The 19,135-nt window shown below is 39.8% G+C and overlaps 2 protein-coding genes across 2 annotated transcripts; one reads left to right on the forward strand and one right to left on the reverse strand.

Moving 5' to 3' along the window:
- Window positions 1-911: 911 nt before the first annotated feature.
- On the reverse strand, window positions 912-4,201 carry LOC103372443 (protein canopy 4-like). The gene is made up of 6 exons (XM_008302092.1): window positions 4,010-4,201; window positions 3,733-3,859; window positions 3,507-3,603; window positions 3,299-3,421; window positions 2,556-2,673; window positions 912-1,464 (listed from the first exon to the last, which is right to left on the reverse strand). The coding sequence occupies exons 1-6, from the start codon at window positions 4,092-4,094 to the stop codon at window positions 1,340-1,342; spliced, it is 675 nt and encodes a 224-aa protein (XP_008300314.1). The 5' UTR covers window positions 4,095-4,201; the 3' UTR covers window positions 912-1,339.
- Window positions 4,202-5,470: 1,269 nt separating this feature from the next.
- Window positions 5,471-18,460, forward strand: LOC103372444 (calpain-5). The gene is made up of 14 exons (XM_008302093.1): window positions 5,471-5,671; window positions 6,060-6,320; window positions 10,789-10,973; window positions 13,321-13,452; window positions 13,575-13,786; window positions 14,480-14,672; window positions 14,767-14,960; window positions 15,317-15,394; window positions 15,476-15,905; window positions 15,977-16,099; window positions 16,177-16,373; window positions 17,281-17,399; window positions 17,590-17,726; window positions 17,802-18,460. Exons 3-14 carry the CDS (start codon window positions 10,809-10,811, stop codon window positions 17,976-17,978), a joined length of 2,157 nt encoding a protein of 718 aa, XP_008300315.1. The 5' UTR covers window positions 5,471-5,671; window positions 6,060-6,320; window positions 10,789-10,808; the 3' UTR covers window positions 17,979-18,460.
- Window positions 18,461-19,135: the final 675 nt, after the last annotated feature.

The following is a 19,135-nucleotide window of genomic DNA, read 5'->3' on the forward strand; positions in this document are numbered from 1 at the left end:
GGTTGGATGGAGGAGCGAAGGAGAAGGATGAGGGACTCATCCATAGAAAGCAGGTGATCAAGAAACTACCAGCACAGAAGGGAGCAGAAGTTTATATTCTCCTGCAGTGTGGATCAGTGGCATGTTTAATAGATTCCCGGTTGTGTGATGAGGATTACAGTGGATTTAATTTTGATCTTGCGAATACACCTGACAAGTGGGATGTTCTGTAATAAATCCAGTTCTGTGAGAATTTAAGTTAATTTTATTCTTTTACGAGCTTGATTATGTTATGAAAATGTGACATACACTGGCCTTGTGAAGAAAATAGGCCTTTGCAGTTGTCAAACTTCATTGATGGTGAACAGGAGTTTGTTCTAAAAATGTGGAATCCTTCGGCCAAGTTGACTTTTAAAGTTGCAGCCTTTATATATGTTGAAAAGTAGCCCAGTTTTGTAAAAATGTGGTCACTTTTAACATGATTTTGTTCTAGAATGTGTCATCTGAGGGCCTTATTGAAGGAAACTGGCCTTTAAAGTTGTACATTTTATCTTTAAATACAACTTTTAAGAGGTCATTTGGTATTGTATTTGTTTTGCTGTGATAGAGCGTTTTATGAGGTATGAAATTCTCAGTTTTGCTTCAACACAATCAATGATACAATTACCACAAAATATTTCCTCCAAAGGCTCAATCTACCCCTTGCCTTGAGCCAAGAAAACACTTCTTTTTTTTTTGGTTTATTTTAGATCCAGATCAATTTTTCCTACATCCTAAAGTATACGTACATGTTTTATTTTTAGACATTACTGTTATGCCCCCACTGTAAAGACACTTCAAGTAAAAACTGGCTCATCTTACCCTCACTCTCCCCTATATATTGGAATTTTCTGTTAAAAAAATTAAATATAGAAAATAACTGAACATCCAACAGTGTTGTAAAAAAAAGTATTTTATTCAATGTGAAAAAGCTGTACATACATATTGCATTTCAGGGCTGTAGTTTAGGTAAAAAATACAGATACGTCCCGTATATTGTTGGCATAAGGAGAGATGTAACAGAGGTTACACAAAATATAACACTGGAAAGGTCTTGTATTAAAATTAAAGGCGTTAAACTTTACTTGGAGTGTTGGAACAATTTATAGAAGGTTGACATATAAAAATAATAGTGTTAATTTGTAAAAGGCATCACAGCTGCAGTAACTTTTAGTAAATATACGTACCAGGAACACGGCTAAAAACACGTCTCGGTGCATAATATCAGCTTCTGTCCATTCATTTTCAGCTTGATGACCTAAATCAAATCTGAGGTGTAGTGTTGTTTTCTGCATTTTAATTTTTCGAATTTTTTTTTCTCTCAAAGTTCTCCAGCATCATGTGCAGTTTGTTCCTTTGTTTTCGCTTCCTCCTCTTCTTTTCCTGTTGCCTCCTCAGCCCCTCCTTTCCTCCCCATGTCTGCTTTCCACACCTCTTTGAGACATTCTGAGGAAAGAAGAGAAAAACACATGAGGAGGAGGTTGAAGCTACATAGTTTACTCTTTGCTCAGTTCACTTTTATTGTTCAGACTTTAGAGAGTTCATGGACTAAAATGTGCAACATTTTTACATGGAAAAGATTAAAGTGCTCATGTGGTTCTCTTGACCTTCTAAAAGCAAACCTCTGTTTAACAGACGTTTAAATGTATTTCTCTTTGCTATTTGTTGTTAGTTTCTCTTAAGTCTGGGAAAGTACCCTTTGTCATCTGACACTGTAATCTGAATTTATTTCTAAGAAAAAAAAATGTAGAAATGAAACTAGACTTCCAACAAATCAATAATTCAGCCCTGATTAATCGTACCATAATTGAGAGTGAAATTAAGCAACAAAACAAGTGATGAGTTAGTCTTTAAAATGATAGTAATGAAACCTCTTCAAATTGCTTTTCTTTAAAAAAAAATCCAAACATAAACCAAAAATCTAAACATTTTAAACTTACATTGATTTAAAACAGAAAAAACATCAAAATCCTCACATTGGAAGAGCTGTGAACAGAAAATATTGGGCATTTTTGCTTGACAAATGACTTTGTTCATAAAATTATATTTCAATCAAAACCCCAGTAGACTTTATAATTTAAGTCCTTGTCATTTTAAGCTGAGGTGGCTCAAAAGTAGGGCTGTAACTAATAAGTATTTTAATTGTCAATTAATCTGTTGGTTATTGTCTTGATTAATTCATACGTTGTTTGGTCTATAAAATGTCAGGAAATGGTGAAAAATGTTGACCAGCATTTCTGAAAGCTCCAAAAGATGTTTTCAAATATCTTGTTTGTCCACAATCCGAAGATATTCAGTTTACTGTCATGGAGGAGTAAAGAAATCAGAAAACAATAAAACCTAAGAAGCTGGAATCAGAGAAAGGAGATTAGAAACTTAGACTTAGAGACTTTATTTACTCAAACTGATTTACTAATTATTAAAGTAGTTGACAATAAATGTATCAAACAACTAATCAATTAGTCTACTTGAAAGCATTATAAATAACATTAAAGTATCGTTCATGCAGAACTCTCCCTGTGTCAGGCGTCTCCTACCTTGCTCTGAAGTCTGGAGGACGTGGTTCTCACAGAGGAAGTTCTCCAGCCTCTGGTCCTGATGGTGGAAGTACCAGTCCTCCACCACCTCCTCAAACTCCTCCAGCATCGTCTCACACTGAAAACACACAGACACATACACATTGGTTGAGGTGGCCAAAGCAGGTGTGTAATGTTGTTCAATACTGTTACCAAAGTGTAGCTCTGGGTTGCATTGCTGCTGTTGCACAATGTTCAACTGACTTTAGGAAAGAATGGAAACTACAGATATCAAAACACTGCACCTAAATTTCAAAATGTTGAAGAGAGATCATTAAAAAAAAAAAATCTGGCCTGCAGTAATTATATTTGGCTCACGAGATAATATCAGATGTCTACTGCTAATCAATTATTGAGTGAGTTTTTTAAAAAGAAGAAAACACTGAATTTGCCAAGTCCAGCTTCTTAAAATAAAATATTTTCTGGTTTCTTTACTCTTTTATGACTGAATATCTACGGGTTGTGGACAAAACAACACATTTAAGGATGTCATTTAGATGTTTGGGAAACACTGACCAACATTGTTCCCCATTTTCTGCCGTTTTATACACTAAATAACGAATCGATTTAAGCGAGAAAATAGTCATAAGATCCAATCCTACTGGACTGCATGTCCGTTGCATATGTTTTAAACCGACCACCTAAACACTCAAAAGCTTAACTGTATTTCTGCATTGTAAGCAGGCCCAAATGCCTCTTCCTACCTGTTTTTTCATGTCCGACACCTCAACTGAGGGTTCATCCCAAAGCTCAAAAGGCATACCCAGGTCCACTTTAACTCCTTTGTGGACCAGATTCTTCAGAGTCGTCATGGTTTGACTGGCACCCTGAAAAAAGAGCAGGTGTCAGTTCACGACACAAACTGAAAAGAATGACTAGGACACCCAATAAGAGCTTTTACAGAGAAACTACCTTGGCGTATCGGAGGCTGCCGGGCCTCTCTGCGTGAACGCTGTACTGCAGGATGCGCTCACATATGTTGTCTACTGCCTCAGTCAGTCGAGTTTCCCTGAATTCAAATACACAGCTTTGAATTGAGACTACACAAACATAGAAGACACTTGAATCAATGTAGAGGTTTACACACAGAGCTCAGATCATGGATTGAAGTCACATTCTTCATTCAAAGTGGACTTACGAGGTGTTGTACTTGATCTTTCTCCTTCTCTTGCCTGTGTCCAGCACCTCTCCAACCTCCAGAACTTCTTTGGAGCGACCAGTTTTCGCCAGAGCTTCCTGCAGCTCAACTGTCAGAAACTTACACACTAACAGACAACAAAAACACAAACAGTTTCAGCTATTTCTACATTTCATACACGTATAACAGACTGACATACATTTGTAAACAGACACCATCCTGCTCCTACAGTGCTAAATGTCATTACATCTAGCTAGTGTCACTTTTATCGCCCTACCTTCGCATTTATTCGGCAGCCTTTCGTCGTCATTTGCTAAAACCAAACTGCAGAGCCCCAAAAAAGCCAGAATAAAAACGCCCATTGCAATTTGTGTGCTTCAGAACCTACAGACTAACTAAAATTACGAAAAGTTTAATATCAAACCAGCCACATCGGCATAGTTTGGGGCGACTTGAAACTGCGCATGCGTACAGTATCCCACCAGGCGCGACGAGTCGATAGCTGGTGTTCCGATGTCAGGGAAGGTAGTTGATAGAAGAAAAACACAAAGTCATCACTCCTCAAAAATGAAAGTACGTCTCTTAAGATACAGATTGAGTTTTTCATTAGTTAGTGAAGCTCATCGAACTAGTTATTTTTCCTCTACAGTCATTGATTATATCCCTAAAAACTTTAAAAAGCTCTGTGTTCCAAAGTTATTTATTTATTTATTTTTCAATGAAAATGATGCCCTATTGCCTTAAAATGGTTTAAATGCAACTCTAAACTGTTGTTTCCTCTTGCCAAACTACTCTACACTTCACAATGGCAAGTTGTAATATTGGAATAATTCATCGAAATATGTTTCAACCAGAAAACTGTTTTAAAAAAAGAGAAAAAAAAAAAACAACAGTGAAACTCTCACTCTGCAAGTTGACAGGACTGGGTCCTTTGGTTTGTTATGTATGCAACCATGGAAATTTATGTTTTTGAGCATATTATTAGTGCACTGCTTTCAAAGTGGACAAGTTTTATATTTGTATATAGTTTTTATTCTGCTGCTGCTTTTACTTTTATTCTTTACCTAAGTTTTTCTTTTTATAACAAAGCTGACTTTGAGGAACACAAGAAGTCCAATCTTCGCCAGAAACTTACACACTAACAGACAACAAAAATTGTAATGCAAATGCCAATAAAAATTCTTAAAAAAAAAAAAAAAATTATTTTCTTGCTCATATGTTGTCTTGAATATTAAAAAACAAACAAAAAACACTAGATGGCTATGTTGGACAAAATACTTTAAGTCTACTGCACAGGCCTATTCTCATATGTTAACATAAAAAATAAAATAAAAATCATATGACATATGTCCCTTTAATATGTATATGTAAAATATACCAAAAACATGCTCTGTATTACCTATTACAGGTATACACAGCCTAAATTACAACAATGTAGTCCATGTAGACAACAAAACTATATATAAAAATCCCTTTTATTCATGTAAAATTTCTGAAATCTACAATCTTTTTGTTAAAATAATGGCGTTTTGCACACAAACATTCCCAAAAAGTAGTCATTGCAACCATTTTGTTGAGATGGATTTCTAATTCATCAACACCGAATTGCTGCCACAACTTAAACACAAAGGAAAGGGAGATAATTGGCTCGATATTCGGCAGTGAAGCAGTTAAAATAGAAGGTGCTTGCCTCTCGGTTTCTCAGGTGTCAGGGGCAGCACGCGCCACAGCAACGGATACTGCCAGAGTCTGTAAGGAAAAAAGATAGAGAGGAGAGGAGAGGAGGGAAGAGGAGAAGAGGCCAAAAAGATAAGGCAGAAAAAGAGAAGAGAAGGAGTCATAGGCCAAGTTAAAATGAGGACGGAAAGGAAAAGAGATGAGATGCAAAGAGAAGAAGACAGAATATGCAGAGTCACCAAACGGGAGAGCCGCAGCAGCAGTAAGTACACACACACACACACACACTCCTAGAAAACACATTTGTTTGTTTTCCAGCTGCAAGAACAGTTTGCGCACAGGTGTCAGAGGATAAACTGTTCATCTTAAATGTCTGAAACTCAAGAGTAATTGCAGTAACTGTAGATTTTACTGCTGCCAGACTTGCCGGGGCTATAATTGTGTGTTATGTCACTTGGAATGGTGACTGTCTGTCTATTGTCTGTGCAGAGTCAGATATAGTTACACAGGCTGACACTCATGCATCACGTCTACAAGCTGTTGTGTACACACACACACACACACACTCACATGCTCAGATGATACACAGCCATAACAGATGGTGTAAGGAAACTTGCACACTCACATCAAGCTGTGCTTTTCTCACTCAGGTCCAGCGATACAAACATCTTTGATGACACAGACTTAAGTACCTCATGGAGATGAACCAAACACTCCTGACAGAATCAGAGGAAACAAGAAGAAAGAGCTGCTCTGGATCCATTTAGTCAGCTTTCAACAGCTGAAAAAAACAACCAGGAATCCCTAAAGAATTTTCCTGAATGACTAACGAGCGGAGGACACGATCCTGAATCCACTAGTTTCATCTGAGGAAGACAAGACAGAGGAAGAACTTCAAGTGTGACTGAACGGTAAGTTTATCTTGGCAACACAAGTACACATCTCCTCGTCAGTTCATGCATAACCAATGATCTATCATGATCTGATATATATTTAATAAACTCCCAGGGCCCAAAAATGTTGAATGATCCTGTTACTAATAATTAAATATTTAAAGTAAATGCAGCAGCAGCACTAAAAACTGAGGACTGGAACAAGCAAAGTCATACACACAATGTAAATTGTTTTAAACTTGTTTAACTTAAACACAAGTTTTCCTGCTAAATAAAAATACGAGGTAAGTGAAGTTAGGCAAAATCATTTATTTAAATTTCACCTTATTAGTTTTTAATTGAAAAATTGGATCTAAACCACCAGATATTAACTTAAGAAGTTGAATCGACTGCGTCTTTTAGACCATTATCACAGACAGACTTGCTTTCCTTTGTCAACTGCTCTGTTGAAGGAATCTGTTATTATAAGCAACCAGCTGCCAGTAACTATTTTACATGTGAGAAAACATAGGAGGGGATTTTAAAATAAGCGTACAGTGGTAGGGACTGAATTCCTTCCTAACCCTCTGCATGGTTGGCATTGTTTTCAATTACAGAAGGAAAGTAACAACTAGGACTTTACTCATAATAAGTGTCACACAACAATTTTTACTGTGAAGTGTTTTTTAAGCTACAAAAGAAAAGTCTCAGCAGAGCAGAACAGTGCATGGCGTGACATTTGCTAGTTCTGACTCTTTGAAGAGTTGACTTGATTAAACTCTCGGCTGCAAATTAATTCATCTCATCATTTTAAGTCAAGTGACTACAGATTGGTGAACTTTTGTGGGTTAAACTACCTTGAAATTCACAAAAACGTCTGTATTTACATTACTTTAATAGGAAGCGGTGTTACAGTGAAGACTTACACCAGATGGCAACTATACTTTAGTGTCCAATGGTTTTTACATGACTTGCAATAGCTGAAAGAAAATCTGTTACCATATTATTCCAAAGTCTCTTTTAACCCTATTCAGGACTTTCATGTTGCCATACATAGAAAGAATATGTGCAAAATTTCAGTTGGTATTCATTATAGACTTTTATACTATGTTAAATCCATTTTCTGATAAGTTGATGTATTTTTGGTTCCAAACACATGACAAATGTCCTTCTTTGTATATTAAAAAAATAAAGAAATCTGAAAAAATAAAAAAATCCAATTCCTGTCACCTAAACCAAATAGCCTGGGGTCCAAAAAACCCCAAAAGTCCTGCATAGGGGTTAATGTGAGTGCTTTTGGTATGAAGCAAACAAAGCTTATATTTTTATGCATGATATTTTTTTTTTGCTTTTTAAAATATAAATATAGCCTAAAGCTATGTGTCAACTGGCTTTTGGGTTTCAGTCCTGCTCTGATTACACAGTGTGCTGTTGTTTTTGTTGTTGTTGATATATTTCCAAGTTTGCTTCAGTTCAATATTGTCCCATATATCATAAATTTGGCTTCTAATATAGTAGAAACATGCACAAATCAATCCAATCAGTTTGACCTTTGGACAAAATGACTGAGAGAAAATTGGGTGAATTTTGAATTTAGCAAATTTTTAATTTATTGCAAGAAGTCCTGGTGATTGAGAAGCCACTGGCAACATGTGCATACAGTAGATTCGATAATCACAAACCAAACAAATTACATTTCTGAACAAAATGAGTGTTTACCTCATATGATCTCCTGTTTGTGTGTCTCTCTGCATAAATCTGATGCAATGAAAAAGAACCAAACCTCACTGATAATTGATAACGCTGACCTGCGCGGTATCTGCAAGCACAAGCACCTGCAAGGTTTCATGTGGGTTTTTTCCCTCTGCAGTAGCAAGTCCCTGATTTGACCCTGCCATGGTACCAAACCCACACACACACACACTCAGCACCTGGCATACTCTCACTGACACACAATCACACCGCTTCACATATGCACACGTCAGTTGACGCTCACATGCGCTGCTGACTCGGGGAGTACAGCAGTTCATATCACTGATGACTAAAACAGTTACACCTTACGGCTATCACACCACACACACACACACACACATGCTGACCCTTCAGGATCCCCCTCCAGTCTAACCCTGCCAGGCAAAACAACACTCAGTGTTCATACGTGCGGTGGTATGTCACATATTTAGACTCCTGCAGTGTGTAAGCTGGGAGAAGTGCAGGTTGAGTGCAGATGTCACATGCACAGTACCATTAATTTTATAAGAGGGAGCTTAAAAGTTACGTTATCACAATAATTCAACTCAGTTTTATTTGTATGGCACCAGTTCACAACATATGTCATCTCATAGCACTTCAGGTAAAGACCTTACAAATTTCAAACAAAGAACAGAGACCCCAACATGAAGACCCAAAAAAAAAACCTTTAACGGGGAGGGGAAAAAAACAAAAAACTTCCAACAGAACCAGGCTCAGGGAGGCGACCATCTGCCTCGACCAGTTGGGGTGAGGGTGGGAATGAAGGGGGTGAGGGATAGCAGGATAGTAAAGGAGCCTTAACATATATAAGATGTTGGTTTATTTGAGCAGCTAAATGATTTATTTTGACCACAAATTAAGTATGAGGTAGATTAACATTAAAATAAGCTACATGTTCTAATTTTGTAGGCTCAGTTGTTTATCTCAGTGCAGCTGTATTTATCCGTTAGTGTTTAGAAGATGCATCTCTGACCTCAATTACAGCATTGACTCTGTGTGGTTGGGTCTCGATTAGCTATGGACATCAGGACACTAAAATTTTCCCCATTTTTCTTTGCAAAACTGTCAGGTTGCATGAGATTGCCCTTTTCAAGTCAAGCAACAAGTTCTCCATTGTATTGAGGCCTCTGCTGTTCCAAAGCAGGGTTAGGGTAAGCTGTATGCTTCAGATCATGGTCTTGCTTGAAAACAAATTTTCCCCCAAGCCACAATTCTCTTGCAGACTGCATCAGGTTGTCCTTCAGGATTTCCCTGTACTTCGCTCTATTTATTTTACTGTCTACCTTTACAAGCCGTCCCAGGCCTGCTGCCAAGAAGCATCCCCACGTCATGATGCTGCCACCACCATGCTTCACAGTGTGTTTGCGATGATGTGCGATGTTTTGTTTCTGCCAAACACAGCGCTCAAATTTGGTGTCATCAGATCTTCCTTCGGTTGAACTCAGACTCTCTTTAGTCAAGATGTTAATGAGTGTTTATGGCTCTTTCTTTGGCACTCTCCGACTGGTGAAGCACTCAGGCATTAGTTGTTTAATACACTGTTTCTCCGATCTCAGCTGCTGAACCTCGTGACCCCTTTAGAGGAGTGATACGTGTCATGGTGACCTCCATCACCAGACCATCCCCTCTAGGCAGATTTACACATGTATCATATTCCTTCAGTTTCTTGATGATGGATTTACCTGTACTCAGAAGGATATTTAGTGATTTGGAACTTTTTTTCTCTATCCGCCCCTTGACTCATGCTTTTTAGTAACCTTTTTACAGAGTTGTTTGGAGTTTTCTTTTATTTTTATGATGTAGTTATAGCCAGAAGGACTGATTCATCAGTGACCGGACCTTACAGATACAGGTATCATCAATCACTTGCGATGCATTCAGATGATCTCTGTTTTACTGATTGTGAGAGTTGTTGAACCAACCGGCTGCAGCCATGTTGAATTAGATGAGCGATTTTCAAGGGGGTGAATACCTGAACAATCCTATTTTAAATGTAATATTTTTAATTCATTTAAATTAGTTTGTAAAAATCTGTTTCACTTTGATATGAACAAGTCTTTAAAAAAACTAAAACAACTCTTGTCAACAAGCCAAATCAGACTGACCATAATTCAGTGTTTAAAAGCAATAAAAATCAGAAAACTTTGCCAATAAATTTTGTGCAACAGTTTGTTTGTGTTCATGTTAATAATTAACAGGCGAGTGCTTTCTTTAACAGTTATGTTACCGCAGGACGCTTGTAATTCTCTGTCAAAAGCAATAACAATAAAAAGTCGTATTACGGCTTCAAGTGAACTCTCAATCACTCAACAGTTTATTTGAAAAAACCACCGAGCAACATAATCACTGTTTTGATATGACATTAAAATCCACAGAACTCACTGTGAGTGTAATCCCACACTACCTCGACACAGCGTGGATCCAGTTTCTTAGAGCATGACTGTGGAGTTTTTACCCTCAGGCAGTTAGACTGAGGAGTTTCTAACATTTGTGGGATTTAATGTTTATTGCTGTCGCTTCTATTGTGGTTGCATTTATTGTTGTTGTTTTTATTCTTATTTAAGTATCATTATAAGAGCTTAGGGAGAGCCAAAGCACATGCATTTTATTACATTTGAATGTACAACCTTTTTAAACATGCAGGAACAAACTTGACTTTGAATCTGCATGTGTTTTTTTTTTGACCCATCCACCTATTTTTGCTTGTAAGTCATTTGTTTGTTCTGATTCAACTCTTCTTGCCTCCTTACTTTAGACCTCTCAGGCTCAACCACGATGCCAGAGCGAATAAATGACTTCCAGGGCCAGAGCTATCACAAGCTGAGACGGGCATGCCTGCGCCGAGGTGCACTCTTCAAGGATCCTCTATTCCCTGCCACCAACCAGTCCCTCTTTTACAAGAGAGAGCCCCCGCCGGGACTGACCTGGAAGAGACCGCGGGTGAGTTTAGAGTAAAAACACTCCCATGGAAGAGTGGGGCAGGGACCTATGATGGAGGAAACTCCTCTCACCTTGTGGAGGTCAAATGATTCTGTCTAAAAATGTACAGTCAAGCAGCTGTAATCAGTTAAAAATACATCTCCTCTCCTCCCACATCTAAACCGAGCGGCTGCCTTAACATGTTGCATTTCAACAGATTGGGTTAATTAAAGCGCTTTCTATTACGGGCGAGGCGTCAGGCAGTGAAACCTTAGCCCTCAGCGGGTGAGTTGCTATGGACCGCTATATCAGTGGGATTGTGTGTGTGTGTGTGTGTGTGTGTGTGTGTGTGGGAGCTTAGAAAAAGCACCAGCCAATGTAAATAGCCAATGTGCTTTTAGCTCAGTGTTGTGATGGGTGTAACTGTAAGTGCAAGCGTTTATTGTGGTTACGTCAAGCCAAGCAGCCTTTAACAGTGGTGTAATGCACAAATAAAAGCAGAGAAAACTGAGGTTAAATTCAAGATTAAATAGATTTGAAATTTTTCAGTGCAGATGGATGGGATAGTTAGGAAATTACTTGTCATTATAAAGTTAAAAAAAAGTTTTATTTTAGTGGTTGTAATGTCCTTTGTGTTTTGATCTTCAGGTCATGTGCAGAGCTTAACAAATTTATTAGACCACCTGTCTTAGGACTGTATGTGTATGGACCATCCAGCATGATGAAGTTCTTTAATTCACACTCTAAAGCTCTAAACGTTTCACCATTTTGAACATAAATGAGGAATTTCAAACTGAATTCATCTTTTTATCCCCACATTTGAGCCGACTCACTGGGCTTCTCCGAGAAGTCAGAAATGAATCAAGCATAATATTCAACTGCTAAAACTAATTTTTCTGTTCAGGAATGCAAGCAAATTACTATAATTTGACATCTTAGTCAAAAAATAATAATGTGCTTTACTTCTTAAATTGCTTTTTTTGTAAAACTGTAAATTTGAAAATTCATGGATAACAATTATTATATTTAGGCAATAAAAATATCATTTCAGTTAAAGAGCTTCGACATACTGGTGTATTAACCACTACAGAAACATACAAATGATTTTGGTAGTTACCAATGCTGTTAATTTAAGGCAGCTGTGGCCTAAACCTTACATTTGGTGGTATCTAATAAATTTGCACTGTATGCTGGGGTCTGTTCGGTAAAAGGTAGCCAACTATAATGAATGACACCTCACCTATTTCTACAAAAACAAATCAGGAAAGGATCAAAAATCCGAGGTATTTCCCGTTTGATCAGTAGTTCAAGGAGTTCATCCAGTATGTGTGCCAAGTCTTCGGTCCGTAATGCGAAACCCTGCTGTCGATTAATTTGCTGATTCAGTGCTGCACAGAAGGGGTTAATGGTATTGTGTTCCTAATACCTCACTCAGGTATTTTAAGCGTGTATCAACAGGGAGTCGGATGATAGGGTGACATCTGTCGCCTCACTCTGCTGACATTCACACAACTAACTCTAACTTCCCATTTGCCATCATATGTGTCCACTTCACAATCTAGTTGGCCTCATCTGCACTTGTTATGAACGTAATATCATCTTAGCGAAGGTCGATATCTGGTCTGGAGTTACAGCTGAGGAGGTTGTGACCACCGAGAGTGCATCTTTCTGCATGTGTGTGTCCGTCCAGCAGCGCTTCTACGATTACCCGACCCCGTCCAAACTAAGGTCCGCACAGAGAGGATCTGTCTCTTCAGCAGTGCTCGGACACTCCGAATGAAATCACCTCACAGACCTCATAAAACACTGTGATGATACTAACGGCTGCAATAATTAATGACAGTTCATTTCACATTACCGCGAGTGTATTTAAAGCTGCGACACAGTGTAATCAATATCCATGTAAAACTGTGTGTAATGTGAGACGGGGTTGCTTGTAGAGATGAACTCAACGATGGTTATCATCTGACTCTGGGTTTCCCCTCAGCTGTAACTAGTGTTTTAATGTCTTTCACTTCAATGTTTCAGTTTTAGGGCTTTATTGTTTTGATAAGCCAAGCCCGTAAAAAATGTGTAAAAGCTACATTGGTCTGTTTTGGGCTGCAAAATTGTAAGAGCTACGTTTTTTTTTAGGGGCTATTCTTGGGAAAAAACAACTGGACGTTTTGTGGTTAGCATTTGCATTGGTATTTTTACCCCAAACCAGCATATTTTCCTATGTATAACCAACTACTTTTGGTGCCTAAGAAGTATTAATAAAGCAAACAACAACAGTGACTGAAAACCCAACAAAAACAAAGTTGGCCCCCCAAAAAACAACATATATCCTGTCTAATGTAACTATCGCTTTCTTCTTCTGTCACTCCAGGAGATATGTAAGGATCCTCGTCTGTTTGTCGACGGCATCAGCACTCGGGACTTGCACCAGGGCAGTCTGGGTAACTGCTGGATGGTGGCAGCCATTTCCTGCCTTGCTTCCGAGCCGTCACTGTGGAAAAAGGTTGTGTGTCACTTTTTTCCAAATCATTCTTACTCAGTTGTTTTCTCATTCCTCTTTTTGCCCTCTTTTTTTAACCGTCCTTCCATGTTTGTTGGCCTCATCTTCCCCTCTCTTCCTCCTAGGTCATTCCTGACCATGTGGACCAGGAGTGGAACCCCAAGCGTCTGGACCTGTACGCAGGAATCTTTCATTTCCGGTTCTGGCGCCTTGGCCGCTGGATGGATGTGGTGGTGGACGACCGTCTGCCAGTCAGCGGAGATGGAGTGCTGCTCTTCTGCCGCTCAGCCACACCACGAGAGTTTTGGAGCGCATTGCTTGAGAAGGCCTACGCCAAGTGAGTGGCAGTAGAAAATCCTGGTTGACATCTGACTGGTCTCATGGCAGGTAGATTTTCTTTCCCGATAGGTCATGAAAGGTTAAACCTAACACCATTTTAGATTTTTTTTTTTGAGCCTCTGTTCCAATTATGGAAATACTGTTGAATCCATTCTCTTGCTCCAGACCATCCCTTCCTACTCCATGAGCAGTTGCTTAGTCCTTGGTAGCTTTCTATAACCCTTGCTAGCCTCAGCTAAGGGCTCAAGAACCTTGTATAGAATTCTCCTCCTTCAGGACCAAGTTTAGTCAACATCCCAGCAATAAAAAAGTCTACTCTTTCAAGGAATTATGCTCATGTTAGATCAATCTACACACTCTTTACATCTGGTATTGTTCTCGAACAAGTTAAAGGAAAGTGTGTGGAGCAATGGGTGGTCCACAAAACCTGTAATACATTTTTTTTTTTTTTTAAAAGACCCCTCTAGTGAAGGTGAGCTTGTGTGTTGAGCTGCGGCAAGTGGGTAAGGGTCGGTGAAGAGAGAGGCAGGGACTTCATAGATCTACATATTCTAGAGGAAGCTACAGTTTAGTTACATTTTAGGGCCGAATAGGATTATTGACAAATTTGAAAATGGAGAAGAGCGACACAACCATGTATACTCTCCATGAATCAACCCTTTAATCAGTCTGTCCCAATCTGGTCTGTCAGGCTAAATGGGTGCTATGAGGCCTTGGAGGGAGGAAACACTGCAGAGGCCCTGATCGACTTCACTGGTGGTGTTTCTGAGCCTTTCAGTCTGGATCGGGAGGCTCTCAGCTTAAACGGCGACCAGAGGAGAGCTTTCTTCCAGACGTTAGCTAAAGTCCACGAACGCAAATCCCTCATCACCTGCTCCATACGGGTAGGACTTTACCTCTCGAACCTCTTAGCGCCTTCAAGATTTTCGACACTGGAGAGCAAGATAAAACGATCTGAGTGTGTTTTATGTTTCCTAGCCGGCAGAGGGGGAGACAGTGGAGTCAGTTTTGGAGTGTGGGCTCGTGCGAGGACACGCCTACGGGATCACAGCAGTGAGGAAGGTGAGGCTGGGGGAGAAGCTGCTGAAGACAGGCGGGACGTCCCGACTCTTTATGGTGCGCATGAGGAACCCATGGGGGACTACGGATTGGACGGGCGCCTGGAGTCAGGGGTGAGGGCACTCTGAACCCTTTTGTACTGGCTTCTGCCACATTTGTGACCGCCGAATCCACTTTGCAGGAGCTCTGGGAATACAGACTCCGCTGACATTTAACAATCTGGTTTACAACATTTTACAATGCCACTGCAAGTTTTCTGGACAATTTCTGACATTTTACAATAGTTAGGGAATTGTTTTATGAGGAGACATCTGCCATTTACATTCTGAAAGGCTGAGAAACTCTGAAAATGGCCAAACTGGACCAATAAAGGTTTCCAGAAGTTGAAGCACTTCTTGTAATTTTCTCAAGTCGTTACCAAGTGTTAAACCGTACATCTCCACTTTTTGTCCTTGCTTGCCCCCTGCAGGTCAGAGCAGTGGCAACAACTGAGTCGTGCAGAGAGGGAGAAGATGGGGCTCATTGTTCGGGATGTCGGGGAGTTCTGGTATAACTGCTTGGATGATATTAATATAATATATGGATTTCCAGTTCAAAATCCAGTTAAGCCTGATTTCTTCACACTCAGGATGGATTTCGAGGACTTCTGTCACCACTTCACTGACGTGGTGGTGTGTCGGCTGGTGGAGAGGGCTCTGCTGTGGCCGAGCTCTCACTGGACAGAAGTGAACTGCTACGGGGAGTGGGCTCTGGCTCCCACCACCCCTGGAGCACCTCCATCCACCGTGCTCCAAAGCAACTACGCAGTGACTCTGAGAACGAACAACATCAAACCGGGAGGGACCAAGCAGCAAGGAAACCGAAAGGAGGCCCGACTCAGGGAGATTCAGCAGGAGAGAGGGAAAAGAGGAAGGTGTGATCCTGAGAAGACTCGGAAAAGTGCAACAAAGGAAGACGATGGAGGGGATGTGAATGGAGTTTGGGAGGCGCAGATGGATAAGAGGAGTCGATGTGGGGGATGCATCAACCACAGGGACACGTTTCTGCACAATCCACAGGTAAATCTGATGTGAAAACAAGTTGAAAAGTGAACATAAGCATTCTAAACATGACCTTTTCTCTTATTTAGTTCATGTTTGAGGTGCAAGGCAAAGAGGAAGAGGTGCTGATCTGTCTGCAGCAGGAGGACAGACGGATAAGGAGGAAAAACGGAGGAGGAGAAAACCTGCCTATCGGCTTTGAGGTGTTGAAGGTGAGCAGGTCACGGAACGAAATGCGCATCTTATTGGTTCTTGTAAATTGATCTCCCTGCTGCCTTGTCGTCCCCAGGTGGAGGTGAATCGCTGCAGCCGGGTGCAGTGTGTGGTGGAGCAGGCGGCCAGCTCTGTCTACATGGATTCCCGCAGTGTGACGCTGAGGGGAACCATGACGCCGGGCCGCTATGTTGTGCTGCCCACCACCTTCCTGCCGGGGGTCACCGGACGCTTCCTGCTACGCCTCTTCTCCCACTCTCACGTCAGACTCAGGTGTGTGGAGTGTGTTGTTGTGCAAGTCAGGGGTAGAAAGTATATTTCCTCAAGAACTGTACTTATGCACAATGTTTAGGCATTTGTACTTTACTTGAGTATTTCCATTTTATGTGACTTTAAACTTCCACTCCACTACATTTCAGAAGGAAATGCTGTACTTCATACCCTCATACATTTATTGGAAAACCTTTACTTTTAAGATTTTATACAATAGATATAACGCGCTTTTAAATTTGACATATTTTTTATAATCAACAAAGGGGTTTTCAGCCTTTCTAACCATCTTCTGATAGGTATAGTCGAGGTCACATTTCATGTCCGATATCAATGTGTTTCACTATTTTTGCTCTACACATGATTTCTTTTTATTAAATGCTGAAATGATCCAATATCCCACTGAAATTTTTTTTAAAAAAGAGAGAAAAAGAATTGGAAGTTTGTTTTTTCTGTCTTCCGTTGATCCATAATGATGTCCCTGTACATAAAAATGTATATAAAATAGTTAAAACTGCTGCAACTACTACAATTCTTAAATTTTAGTATTAATTTGTTCAGTATTTTTAATCTGATGCTGTTGTATATCGTAATATATGAAGTGCAGACAAGACCCTTGATTTTACGACATTATATTTTGCCACTAATACTTGTACTACTTGTAAACTTATGTACTTTTACTGAAGTCATGCAGAACTTTTACTTGTAATGGAGTATTGTTACGTTGCTGTATTGGACTCTCTACATAAAAATCTACTTTGTTGCTCATATTCAATCCTCACTAAGAGCATCAGTTTCTGTTCGATCATCTCTTTTATTTTAACAGCAACAGTATGTTTCTTGTTATTAGAGCTAACTCTTTGATATGCCAGTCCGATGCTCCTTAACTTGGTTCCCTTTTTTCACAAAGGGAATTGAGGGAGGACCTGCCATCTCCCTCTGTGCTTCACTGCTTTCTACCTCAGCCCACCATAGTGACCACAGTCCATCTCCGCAGGGCGTCAGGACTCAGCCCACCCAAACAGAAAGGTGCCTCAACACAGCTGCTGTCACTACATCTCCTGCCACATGCAAAAAATAAATACACTTGTTTTCTGCTTCCTTGGTTAACAAGAGATTGAACTTTTGCACTCTTCCCATGTCTTGTTGCATCTATTTGAGACATGCTTGTTCTTTATTCCTTTCTCTCTTTCTTTACACCGTGTTTGTTTTACTACAGCTCCAGACGTTTACGCTGTAGTGCGATGTGAGAACGACACCATCAGGACACGGGTGTTCAAGGAGGAAGGAAACCCCGAATTCAATCTCAGGACCATCTTCTACAGGAGATACCCCAACATGCACATCTCTGTCGAGGTTTGAAACATTCACATTTCTTACAGCGCAAAAACAGACAAGCACCATCTTGATCCGACTCTTGTGTATGTGCAGTTATGGAACAGAGGCCTGCTGTGGGACTCGTTGCTCGGCAGGGCTCGACTCCAGACGGCCGAGTCTGAGAGGAGTCGGAGCCTTGCAATCGATGTGCGAAGTGGACGGACTTGTTCAGGATTCAGAGGTTGTATCTACGTTGAGACGTCCTCCAGTGTCTACCTCACAGACTTGTGACAGCAGCTCTCCGGTTGCCCTGGTAACCATTGTCCTCTCAGGTGGAAGCTGATGAACAAACAGCAGTTAACTAATAAAAAAAACTTCATGGACATACAACAATACTGGGCTAAACAGTTCCTAAAAATATGTAACTAATAACTAAGGTGCTGTTGCTGCTTTGATATGTTTTGCATTTATACTGTAGATGTATTTTCAAACCTAATTTAGCAAATATTTAAAAGATGCTTCCTGTTGATCTGCTGGGCAGATATACAGTACGGCATTTATTACTTCAGCAGCAACAACAAAAGCGGAGCTGCTGCCAAAACTACTTTTTTTTGTGTTATTTAAGAGTATTTATCAATGGTATTATTGTCAGTGCGTCAGTTTTTTTTTTGTTTGTTTGTTTTTTTGTTACTGTTATTCAGTTATTAACAAATTTAAATGTAAATACACAAGTCACATTTGAATTTTCTTATGATTAAACAATCAACATTGTTTGAGCTCCTTTTGTTTCATAATCACTAAACCAGAATTTTTCCACCTTGGGACTTGAAAGAAAATGAAATGGTTGAGGACATAGCGGGTAAATAATCTTAGTCAAGAGGGCTTTTGAATTATTGTTATTTATTTATTTTACAAAGCAGTCACTGCATTCTATGAGCCTCTATCAAGCAGCTACCTCTGGGGCTGAAAGACAAAGGCAATGCAGAAGTGCCAGAAACTGCAGTTCCTCAAATGGCCACTTGAGGCTAGCTCCAGAAGTCATAAATCTCTATGTTAAATTACCCAACATCACAGCAGAAATAAACTTGTTTACAGCCCGATATAAAAAAACAATTTTGGTTTCTCGATATGTTCCCTTTTCATGACTACTGTATGAGGAAGTACATTATTATACAACTCATCAGTTTAAATTCCCGTAAGCTTTAAAGTTCTGCACAAACAAAGGCAGGGCCACTTTGAGGGACTGGCTGGTCCATGGCTAGCCTCATCTTCATTTCCACTCCACCTCGTTGCTCATTTATGAATTAACTGAGAGTTAGGAAGCCCATGATCTGATCCATCTTTATATAGATTCAATGGCTTATACAAAATTTGTTGGGTAATAGATTTGGTTGGAAAAAAATGCAGGAAAACGGCTTGTTGCTTCCTCCCATACTTGTCCACATAAA

This window comes from Stegastes partitus, unplaced genomic scaffold, assembly GCF_000690725.1.
Source record: "Stegastes partitus isolate 25-593 unplaced genomic scaffold, Stegastes_partitus-1.0.2 Scaffold1756, whole genome shotgun sequence".
Classification (NCBI taxonomy): domain Eukaryota; kingdom Metazoa; phylum Chordata; class Actinopteri; family Pomacentridae; genus Stegastes; species Stegastes partitus.